Genomic DNA, 12,234 nt, shown 5'->3' on the forward strand with positions numbered 1-12,234 from the left:
AAAAAAATGAAATAAAATTCAATATGTTTTCAAAGGACGTCATTAAACAATATTTGATGAAGTATGCAGAAGTTGAACAGTGCCTGCTACTTGCATGCCATTTGCTTAAAAAACATTCAGATATATCTCTTTAAATTTCCTTTTTGAAAAGTTTTTAATCTTTTTAACGATATATGAAGATTATAAAAACAACATCCATTGTACTGCTCACATTTCTATTTTAGGTACTCTTACGTTTCAATTCAAATAGGTGAAGAAAATCATAGGAAATTTAGAAATTCCAAAGCTATTTAAGATTAACAAAAAATAAGTAAGCAACCATTTAAGTAGAAATTATTCAATCTTAAAATATATTGATAGGAAATTAAGATGCATTGGCTTTTAAATTTCTGTTATTTCATGTCATGAAGGAGAAATTCCAATAATGATTTCAATATTTGTAATGTGTTTGTTAACTTTATAAAAAACGAAAAAGTGTATACTTGTACAGGAAAAATATATATTCGGCACGGGGTTTGAGTATATATTAAGCTAGAAATTAAACATCACACTGAAATATCCTTCCTTTCCCTGAAGAACAAAGAATAAACAAATACCGAAAATCTTATTATACACCGAAACGGATTCTGGTAAGTAGATCTACTTTCCGAATTGTATACAAATATAGTACCTAGCTCAGTAAACGAAAAATGTAGTCGGTACCGAAATAATCGGTGTTTTTTAACAGATAGTACTGCCATCTGCCCATCTCTAAAGATCAACATATCAGAAAAAAAACATCCATCGTCTCAGTCATGGTACTGTATTTATTTAATAAATTTGATATGTTTACTCTGCATTTTGTATTGAATCCTTTCGATGAAAATACAATTGATGGCTTACCTGAAATATTCCCTGAAATGGCGACGATCTTCCCATGATATTCCCCAGAAAACCTGGGATGCATGAAGGATTTCATCAGCAACTGCGCATATACCAAGCTCTTTCGCGGACGTTTCAATGTCTTCAAGGATATGATGAAGTAGGTATCGTCTTCCCAGTTAACCAAAACACGTTCCAATATTTTGTTTACTTATTGTGACTCGCCGGGTTAGAGTTCAAAATCTAGAAGTCGATCGAATACAAAATTTACCCGCGCGCTTTTCATTGGCCAATTTGATAAGGCTATTTATAGTCACGCGAGTTTAATTTTTCGCATAGGGCGTCGCTTCAATAACGATAAAGTCCTACCTCATATTAATCATAACTATTAATTGTTAAATACAAATAGTATGGACACAACCATAATAATTGAAAACAAAAAATATTCCCTTTGTAACAATAACCAAGCAGCCGTCGTAAGTTGTTTACGACAATAACGTAAAACCTTTGGAACGATTTCCGGCACCATGCTGTCGTTACAAATGTATGTCTCGAATTTGACTCTACGGGAAACACGGGAAATCAACTTCTAATGCAATTGAGAAACTATTGCTTAAATGATTAAATACACAGGTCTTCCTACTGAAGTAATATTTTCATTGAAATCGGCATGATTTTCTTACATGATTGGTCAAGGTAACCGTGAATATTTGTGAAAGGCATGCTCGTTGTCTTATTGGAATTTGTGTTCAGTAGGCCTAATTATTTTAATATGATATACAGTCCTATAGCAATTACTGCACCACATGTTTTGTTAAGACCAAAATGTATGACCAGCAAGTGATGGTCGATCTATTGTTTTCCGCTGACTGGGGTGAAGCGAGGTGTGAAAAATTTACCTGAAGTGGACCGATGATTACCTCGGGCGATGTACAGTTAGCTGGACCTATTACGTAATTGTCCAGGTGTTTCACATGGACAACTTACTTTTAAAATCAATTCACAGCAGAAAAAAACATCATAATAAGCGGGTTCCTACCATATAATAATAAATGATTTTTTTTTGCTTAGTTAAAGAAGGAAAAAATGGGTACATGGGGGAAAATCTCATTATAACCGATATATATATATGTATATACATAATAACTGGGTTCCACTGTACCAAAAATGTTCTAACTTTAAAGTTACAAAGTTTTTCACCAGCATTGCAACTATTTCCTAAGTCCAAAAAAGGTACAAAAAGTTATACCAAAAATATTCAAAGTTTTTCACCAGCATTGCAACTATTTTGTAAGTCCAAAAAAGGTACAAAAAGTTATACCAAAAATATTCAAAGTTTTTCACCAGCAGTGCAATTATTTTCTAAGTCCAGAAAAGGTACTAAAAGTTGTACCAGAATTTTTTAAAGTCCAGAGAAGTTACAAAAAGGTACACTAGTAAAGTTTAAGTTTAAATTAAGGTATCGAAAAGTAACAACTTTTTTGTACCTTTTATCAGGAGTACAAAAAAGTTACTGAAAAGGTACGAAAAAGTTATACCTATTTGTAACTTATTTCGGTATGGGGTACTGCGTCATCCTTCGTCCGTCGGTCAACTTTTTCTTTTAAACGACATCTTCTGAAGAACTGGAGGACCTAGGGTTAAGATATTTTGCCAGTAGGTACCTGTGATAGAGTGCTATTAAGTTTCCTCATTAAAATGACCTTGACCTACTTTCAAGGTCACAGGGCTCAAATATGTTAAAAACTTCAAACAACAATATCCTAAGATCCATTTGAACTAGAGTTATGATACTTGGGTATGTTATGAAGACCAGCAGTGCGAATCTTTTTCTTTATCACGGTAATGAGGTCAAAAGTCAACTTTAAATGTTAGTCGGGGGTCAAATGTCAACATTGGTTAAACGCTTAAACAGTCTTCTTCTCAAGTTCCATAAGGCCAAGGGTCATGATATTTGGCCAATAGGTACATGGGATGGAGTGCTATAAAGTTTCCTCATTAAAATGACCTTGACCTAGTTTCAAGGTCACAGGGCTCAAATGTTTAGCCACATACCATACTGTTGCTTTGAAGCCATCTTAATGGAAGAGTTGGCTGTTGTTTGGTGTGTTTATAGTTTGAATGGCAAGAACATAAGGTTCTGAGTTATCGTCCGTTGTGTTTACTCCAGCAGGGGTAAAACATTAATTGGGGAGGGGGTGTCGGACAAGGTACTGAAGCTTGTAAGGCCAGTAAGGTTCAGACTTTAGTGTACAGTTAGGTGGGAAAGGTTACAGGAACCGGGCTATAACCGGAGGTTTTAACCCCCTCAGTCTATTTTTGGCGATCAGAAATATAATATGTTGACATCCTAGCAAGGAATATCTGTTCTAATGAGAGGTACACAACAGGGTACACCATGTATTATATCTAACGTGGTTGTGTTTCCTAATTAACCTGAATATGTGTGGAGGATGTCCCTAGACAATATGGAGAAGCTGGAGGAAATTAAAGCCATACACTAAAAGTAGATTGGCTGATACAGAACCGTAAAAGATCCCTTACAAGATTTTGTAAAAATAAAACTCTGCCAATAGCAAAACGAAGAATTATTGTACAACAGAGACATTTTGACCAGCCAAACTTTCACCCTTTACTTGTTTAATCCATATTTTCCCTCTGATTATAATTACTCTATAGCTTAATGTGTACTAAAGGGTGAAAAAGGTGAAAGTTCAACTCCTGCCAATATTTCACAATAGACAATATTGTTTGGGGCTACTCTTTTTAAACAATAATGAACTCTTATAACATTTTTTTCTTGTAATCCCAATGATGACTTCACGCTACCAGCTTCCTGTGAGAATCAATGCAATCTGGACTTCATCACGCATTACATGTAATGATCCATGTTCAAGTATTAAAGCAAATCGCAAATGTTGCAAATGTTCTGAGTTATCAGGGATAGAGGATCTCAACATTTCTAGAAATATCCTTGTAAAGTTGACCTGGAGGGTCTGGCTTATCATCCTGCTGTAAGGTATTTATACCCTAGGGTACGGCAGCAGCAGGCTCGCAGTGTTTATAACCTGGAGAGGTGCTGGCCTCTACAGTGTGAACCACTTGTAAATGTAGACATACTGAATTATCACAAACGAAAACATTCCTACATGTAAACACTTTGATAAGTTATAGAAACCAAGTGGTTCCTAAGGCAAACAAACACTTCATTTAACATAATCAGTTTTGGAAAGGAAAAAACACTTAATGTTGTAATGTTTATAAATAGTTTTAAGATGTTTTAAAGGAAATATATGACAGTGGGTTTTTTCAACAAGCCTCTAACTTTGTCAATTTGGGAAGAAAAAAAATGTAAATAGAAAACTACCTTTGTATAATAAAATATTTAAAAGTGTTCATTTCCCCTTTTACAAGAAGACAAATTTCCTTTCTTACGAGAAGACTGTTCAATTTGTTTTAATCAAACATTGGTTCATATTAAATTCAAGAACACAAGCAGATTTATTTTTCTTATCTACAGAAGTTGTGAAAAGGAAAACTGTTCTTACTGTGCTTGAAAGCAGAAAAGCATTTGTTCTTACGTACGGAAATTTTTATTTCAATTTTTGAAAATGAACAAAACTAGGTTCCAACTGTGCTCAGTGTGTCTGCGTAGATTAGATAACGAGATATTCACCTGCCCAAGTCTAGGATACCAATAGCTGCTTACGGAGGCTGACGATTGTTTTGTTGTTAACATTCCTCCCTAGATTGGTAGCCTCACTGCAGGCTTTAACTACTTACTCTCCATTTAGTAGGGTCTCTGTAGTTAAAAGATGGCATTCTCACTGTGTCTGTATAGCCATTCAAAATCTAACAACTTCGCCAACACCTAGCTATGGTGACAAATTTTTGGAGTCGTGTATGTAGACAAGAAAAAAATTTGAACTAAATTTCATCATAAAAAATAAGATTTTTTTACCCATGATATTACAGAATTAAGCATACAAAAGATAAAAATAAAATATCAATGATGCAAGATATAATACCAAAACAAAGGATTATCAAGTTGAAATATATTTATTGTACAGGTGTAGAGGTTAGGATCTGGATATTTTTGAGTTTGGTTAGAGATGGAATGGGAAGGAGATAGCAAGCGATAAGTTAATCTGCATACCATCTGTGACGACCAAAATAGCTCCGACAGTTGTGTGGTTGGGTGGTAGTTTAAGAATTGTACATCAACCCAAAGATATATACAAAGGTACATGGAAATGGAAACAACCTGGTTGTGTTTCTGGCAGCTCCTCAGGAAAGGGAGGAATGTCAGCATTCAGCATATGTAACTGTTCTAGAAGTTTTATAGGTAATCTACAAGATTGATATATATAGATGTTTTTTTTTCTAAGCTATGTCTATCAATACCTCAGCTATGTCCCTATCAATGCCTCAGCTATGTCCCTATCAATACCTCAGCTATGTCCCTATCAATACCTCAACTATGTCCCTATCAATGCCTCAGCTATGTCCCTTTCAATACCTCAGCTATGTCCCTATCAATGCCTCAGCTATGTCCCTATCAATACCTCAGCTATGTCCCTATCAATACCTCAGATATGTCCCTATCAATAACAGCTTTGTCCCTATCAATAACAGCTATGTCCCTATCAATGCCTCAGCTATGTCCTTATCAATACCTCAGCTATGTCCCTATCAATACCTCAGATTTGTCCCTATCAATGCATTGGCGTTGTCCCTATCTACCCCTTTGCTCTGTCCTTCAGTGCCTCAGGTTTGTCCTGGTCAAAATCTCAGCTGTGTCTCTTAGATCAGCTTTTGTGCCCCTATTAACCCATATATGGTAATAGGATCAAAGAACGATCAAAATAGCGCACCAATGTGGTGTGTTGCGACTGGCTTCGGAATCAAACACATTTCTTCTTTGCTGCCTGCTTAGGTGACACTGAATTGACTAAAATTGGTCTGCTAACCAAATATTTAAGACTATCTGTCTTATCAGAATAATGGGCTGAGAGATGTACTGTGTTCTGTGTATGGGATGACAAGTTTCAGTTATAATTACCCGCAATGTATATTCCTTCGAAAGTGTACAATGTTGTCATACTAAATATACAATATGCTGCAACAGATATAGCAAACAGTGCTCATCATAATGACAGTAAACCATTTACATCGTTATTAGGGTATGTACAGCAGGACATTTACAAACCATGTACATCGTTATTAGGGTATGTACAGCAGGACATTTACAAACCATGTACATCGTTATTAGGGTATGTACAGCAGGACATTTACAAACCATGTACATCGTTATTAGGGTATGTACAGCAGGACATTTACAAACCATGTACATCGTTATTAGGGTATGTACAGCAGGACATTTACAAACCATGTACATCGTTATTAGGGTATGTACAGCAGGACATTTACAAACCATGTACATCGTTATTAGGGTATGTACAGCAGGACATTTACAAACCATGTACATCGTTATCATGGTAGGAAACTTTTCAACTTACCAACCATGTACATAATTATGTACAATAGGAAACTTAATTCCCAAACAAACCTTATATACCTTGTTATGTGGTATATAAGTCCCTAGTGACCTGTATAATGTTTGGTTTATCAGAGTGGAGGGATAGAGTGTTTTGTATATGTATGATTGTGTTAAACAAGATGCATCTAGTCGCTAATTTTCACATATACACACAAATAAAACATGCATGATTTATAACATGGTTGTGATGCTCAGCTTAATGCGGATTGAAAACTGATATATTCTGCTCTTAAAAAAGCTTATACACCTTTCGATTCTACGCTATATCATAATACACATTGCTGAAGTAGCTACATTGTAAATTATGGGATGTGGACTCGGAAAGATTTCAGATCAATAAGGTGTAAAATCAAGATAAATGGTGCATGTGGAATTAAGAATTTTGAAGAAAAACAAAACAAATGCCAAGTAGATAAGAAACATCTCTGTGGATAGTTGTTCATCAACTGTTTCACTCACTGTGAACGTGTATATATCATCACCATTCGTCTCCATTTTGTTTCAAATGTCTCTAGTTCTTTGTGAAGATGTAAATCTCTTCCAGTTGGAATGAAATATATATCTGCAGAATAAATTACCGTATTTACCCATCAATAAGCCCATGCCTGGTTATAAGCCTGTCCAAATATATTGCAGTTCATTAGAAATACAAACAAATGCTGTATCATTGTCCTGTTATAAGTCCGTCTCGGGACTAATGAGAGATCATGTGTTTGCCCTCTGGGCTTATTGTAGGATATATATATATGGTACATAGAAAGTTGTAAGAGATAGAAATATGAAATGGCCTTTACTAATATATCTCAATCAATGACATTTTATGTAAGACATCTTCATGTTAATTTGTAAGCCAAGTTGGTGGCAAATTAAAAAAGTACTCAAACAATTGAACAATAAACATTGTAGGTGTGTTTGTTGAGTTTGAGAATTGAAATCCTTACAAAGAAGTACTTTGAAAAATGGCTGCAGCAAAATAAATGTATTCAAGAAGAATTCTGGTGTACAGCAGATTACGTACAGGCCCACATATAAGCTTCATCAGTCTATGTGTTGATGTGCAAATTAGAATGAGTTTAAATGGACCCGTAAACTATACATCATAGACATTGAGAATTATTGTGTACTATATACACATTTTTAAAACATTTGTTTTGGTCCATTGTCCATAGATGAACTGTATAATGCATATGATTTCATAATGTTTTACTGAATGTAAATTTTATTCAGACTGTATTTTTATCTTTTCAGGAATTCAGAACGGTTAGCATTGAAGATCATAAAAAACATTGAGAAGTATCGAGAGGCTGCTAAGCTGGAGATTAACGTCCTGGAGAAACTCCGAGCCAAGGACCCTGATGGACAGTTGTAAGTATATATTTGTAGGACTGGGGATGATTATTTAGTCGTTATAAAACTGATCCTGATGTAATATTCTAACCTTTATATTTCCCCCTTAACATTAAGGAGGAGGGGTATGAACTGTTTACTTTTCCATTAGTCATTGCAGTGTTTAATCTACAATTCATTTTTAAGAGTCCTTTTCAACTGTATTGCTATAAACAATGAGTCCCACAATGTTAAATTTAAGTATTTCCAGAAATTCTGCGAGTCCCATAAAAAATCTATGAGTATAGGACTCGGGACTCGCATGTAGATTTATCACTGCAGTCTTTTGTATCACATCTTGGTTAGACTTTAACTCATTCACCCCTGATATTTCATAATGAAGTATTCCTACCTTTGAATTGGAATAGTTCAAATGTGTCTTCAGGGGTGAATGAGTTCAGGTTTAGCTCCATTTCTGTAACAGTAAAAGTTCAACAACCTTCAATCTTCACAATTATGTGGGTACTTATTGAAGAGTACTACACCAATATATCAATGAGTGTAGGTCACAGTGACCTATATTTTCCACTTCACTGACTTTGGTTCGACTTTGCATTAGGCTCCTTTTCTTTGGTAAGACATTGAGTAAGTTTAGCTCCATGTTTATAGAGTGGGAGTAGTGTATATATATGCTTTACAAACACTTGCTTGTATCAGAAATGTTCTAGACCTAAGGCAATTTTCTAAGGTAAATACCAGTGATTTTTTGGCAAAGTTTTATGGCTGAATACGGTCTGCTTCCCCTTGCTAAAAAGCGCTTTATTTTCCTAAAGTAAAAAAAATAAAAATATTTTCCCAATTACAATTATAATAATGCTTTTCTTGCCAAATTCATTTAGAAACAGGTTGTTGTAAAATTTAGGTTGAAAAATCACTAAATAAGCTTATTTGGCCTGAAAGTTTTCACTAATGCTGTAAATATTATACACAAGATTATGAGACTTGATCTAATTTTATCAGTGCACTGTGGTTTTGTTTATATCCAGGCTTCGTGTTAGTATTATGGAGTGGTTAAAATGTAAAAGAAATCCATGAAAATGTTTTGTTTGCTTACAGCCTCTGTATCAACACGATAGAGTGGTTCGACTACCATGGACATGTCTGTATAGAGTTGAAATGTTGTTTTGTTTTGCTTACAGCCTCTGTGTCAACACGATAGGGTGGTTCGACTACCATGGACATTTCTGTATAGCATTTGAAATGTTGTTTTGTTTTGCTTACAGCCCCTGTGTCAACACGATAGAGTGGTTCGACTACCATGGACATGTCTGTATAGCATTTGAAATGCTAGGTCTCAGTGTCTTCGACTTTCTGGTAAGTTCCTTGACATCTAGGTCACACATATGTTGAATTGTCGGAGATTTGATGTACATACGGTACACAAGTAACTAGAAAGACTCCTAGTGGATGTTATGTCAGTAGGAATAGGACCATATATCTGTATGTTAATCCATTGATAAACATATTCTGTATGCTATCTTTATGATTGGAGTGTTGACGGGGATCCAAATAATTGATACAGTATATGTTGTATGCTATGGTAACTGTTTGCTGTTCAAATTATTGACAATAACTGTATGCTATCCCAATCGTTGACACATACTGTGCTATTTCAATCGTTGACACATACTGTGTTATCCCAATCGTTGACACATACTGTGTTATTTCAATCGTTGACACATATTGTATGTTATTTCAATCGTTGACACATATTGTATGTTATTTCAATCGTTCGACACATACTGTATGTTATTTCAATCGTTGACCTATTTACTATATTGTGTGTTATGTATTACAGAAGGACAACCACTACATACCTTACCCTATAGAAAGTGTCAGACACATGGCCTTCCAGCTGTGTTACGCTGTCAACTGTGAGTATCTGACATGTCACCTGTATGTTAGCACCAGAGTATTACATGTATCTGTTATACATTTAAATGTTGGGGGTGAGGTGGGGGTTGTTGTTGTCATAGACACTTTAATGTACCCTATGTTTTGACATTTGTGGGTGATAGTGTATTTACACTATTATATAAACTTGTTGAGGGTACAGACCTATCAAAATCAAAGATCGTCTGAATGTTAACATCATTAAATAGATGCTGTCTGGGGAGGATGTATTACCAGTGATGAAATGGATACTGGGAGAGGGGTGGGGAAGGGGGAGAGAGAGGTGGGAGGGCAGGGGGGTGAGGGAGGGATCACCAGAGACATCAATAATAGTAGGGTCAGTTACAGAAGTCATTTGAGCCACTCGGGGTTAGGTGATATGGTATGACCAAATCATTAGTCAAAACATGACAGAAATATATATAATTCAAAACATTGCTATCTGGATTTAAAATGACCATGAACTTGGTCAAGCTAACATATTACAGATTTTTACAGAGTGAGTGTACTAAGCAATGAGAATCAGGTTAAGTAGATACAGGATGTGGTAAATTTATGTTGTGTATTGTGTAGAACTATCATTATAGTGTAAGCTACATCAAACCTTATATAAAATAGACACGTGTATAAACCAGACCATCATTTTGACCTTATTTTATACATTTCTATGAAAAATTAACTTGTAGAACCGTGTAAACCTGAACAGACAACTTGGTCCCACTTTATAGATATTTCTATTTGTATTAAACCTGTGTAATGTTGAACGTCCTTCATTTTGGGTATGATAAAGTGTACAGAAAAACCTCGCTATACTGCCACCAAATGCCTCCAGGGAAATTTTGGCTTTATAAATTGGTTTGGCAAAAAACTGAGGTAAACATACAAAGAAATGTTCATGGAAAAAAGAAGAGGAAAAAATAACCTTGAAATACTTTGATGGTAAGGGAGATGGCAAATAAAATTAGTTGCATTATATCAAAGTTTTATCGTAGGGTAGTTAGTTTAAGAGTAGGTAAAACTTTAAATATTTAGATAGGAAAATGGTGATATTGAGAATAAAGTAAAGATTTTTTCTATTGTATGTATACAAAAGTCAGTAAGTAGTGGTTTACACTTCAATAACACTGCTTTGATATATGCCAGTACACTTTCCAGATCTTATGTTAGGGCCGTAGATCATATCATTTGAGATATTACAGATGTTCAGGGTTAAATGGTAAATCAGATTATAGAAGTTAGCAAACATTTCTATTAACATATATATGATCACAGATATTTTACAAAGTTAACTCTGTATATTGTTGAGCTTTATTACAATTAAAAACATAACAGTGAGTTGAGTGATTACAGATTTACATTAAAACAAGAATCCCCAGATAGCAGTTTGTGTTGAGAATCAGTCAAGCCTCTCAAATTTAATGTAATATTTTTTAAATAAAATACTCCTGACAGTTAATGTTAGATACACACTTACTTTTCTTTGTAATTCCTCTCTTTAATGTTTTTAGATGTTATGTCTTTAATTCATTCACATGAAGTTTGAATTAACATAATTGGTATAAAAAGATACAGTATGAATATTTCTGTGAAGCTGAACTCCTGGTTGGACCTTCAGCCCGTGCATTTAGAGTGTGATCAGCAAAGAATCAATTTCATACAATTCTTTCATCTAGTAGAATTTAGAATTTCAAAAAAGTGAAATTTTAAAACATTAATTACTTTACATAAGCATTTAAAATAATCATAACGTGACAGAGTACTGTATTTATCCTGCAATCAGCCCAGGGGCTCATGATCAACACTTAGTTCTTACTCTAAGTAAAGACTTGTGCTTATTACAGGGCGGTGAAACATTTGTTGCCATTTTTACTGAATCACACTTATTATCAGGAATGGGCTTATTCATGGATAAATATGGTAATAGTTATTAGTTTTCAGATGTATTCCAAAAATCAAATTTTGAACATTTGCATTAATGGATGTAAATTCACACTGCTTATGACAGCCATTTATCTTATAAACACAAATCTCACACATACAAGGATGTTACAGTCACTCAGTGCTTCAGCCTGAGGCATTCATGTTATAAACACAAATCTCACCCATACAAGGATGTTACAGTCACTCAGTGCTTCAGACTGAGGCATTCATGTTATAAACACAAATCTCACCCATACAAGGATGTTACAGTCACTCAGTGCTTCAGCCTGAGGCATTCATGTTATAAACACAAATCTCACCCATACAAGGATGTTACAGTCACTCAGTGCTTCAGACTGAGTCATTCATGTTATAAACACAAATCTCACACATACAAGGATGTAACAGCCACTCAGTGATTAAGACGGAGGCATTCATCTTATAAACACAAATCTCACACATACAAGGATGTAACAGCCACTCAGTGATTAGACTGAGGCATCCATGTTATAAATACAAATCACACACATACAAGGATGTTACAGTCACTCAGTGATTCAGACTGAGGCATTCATCTTATAAACACAAATCTCACACATACAAGGATGTAACAG

General features: G+C 34.8%; 1 protein-coding gene and 1 long non-coding RNA gene across 3 annotated transcripts in view; one reads left to right on the top strand and one right to left on the bottom strand.

Moving 5' to 3' along the window:
* Positions 1 to 1,094, bottom strand: part of LOC110452176 — a 7,306-nt gene extending 6,212 nt beyond the window's left edge. Inside the window, exon 1 of the long non-coding RNA XR_002463149.1 lies at positions 883 to 1,094. This is a non-coding gene — a long non-coding RNA (uncharacterized LOC110452176). The remainder of the gene's footprint in view (positions 1 to 882) is intronic.
* Positions 1 to 12,234, top strand: part of LOC110452175 (serine/threonine-protein kinase Nek5-like) — a 78,565-nt gene that overhangs the window by 42,567 nt on the left and 23,764 nt on the right. For both annotated transcript variants that reach the window (XM_021500542.1, XM_021500543.1), the window contains 3 exons: positions 7,670 to 7,786; positions 9,031 to 9,121; positions 9,606 to 9,681. In XM_021500542.1, coding sequence (XP_021356217.1) covers positions 7,670 to 7,786; positions 9,031 to 9,121; positions 9,606 to 9,681 — 284 coding nt within the window. The remainder of the gene's footprint in view (positions 1 to 7,669; positions 7,787 to 9,030; positions 9,122 to 9,605; positions 9,682 to 12,234) is intronic.

Source organism: Mizuhopecten yessoensis, unplaced genomic scaffold (assembly GCF_002113885.1).
Source record: "Mizuhopecten yessoensis strain PY_sf001 unplaced genomic scaffold, ASM211388v2 scaffold6443, whole genome shotgun sequence".
In the NCBI taxonomy this organism is placed as follows: domain Eukaryota; kingdom Metazoa; phylum Mollusca; class Bivalvia; order Pectinida; family Pectinidae; genus Mizuhopecten; species Mizuhopecten yessoensis.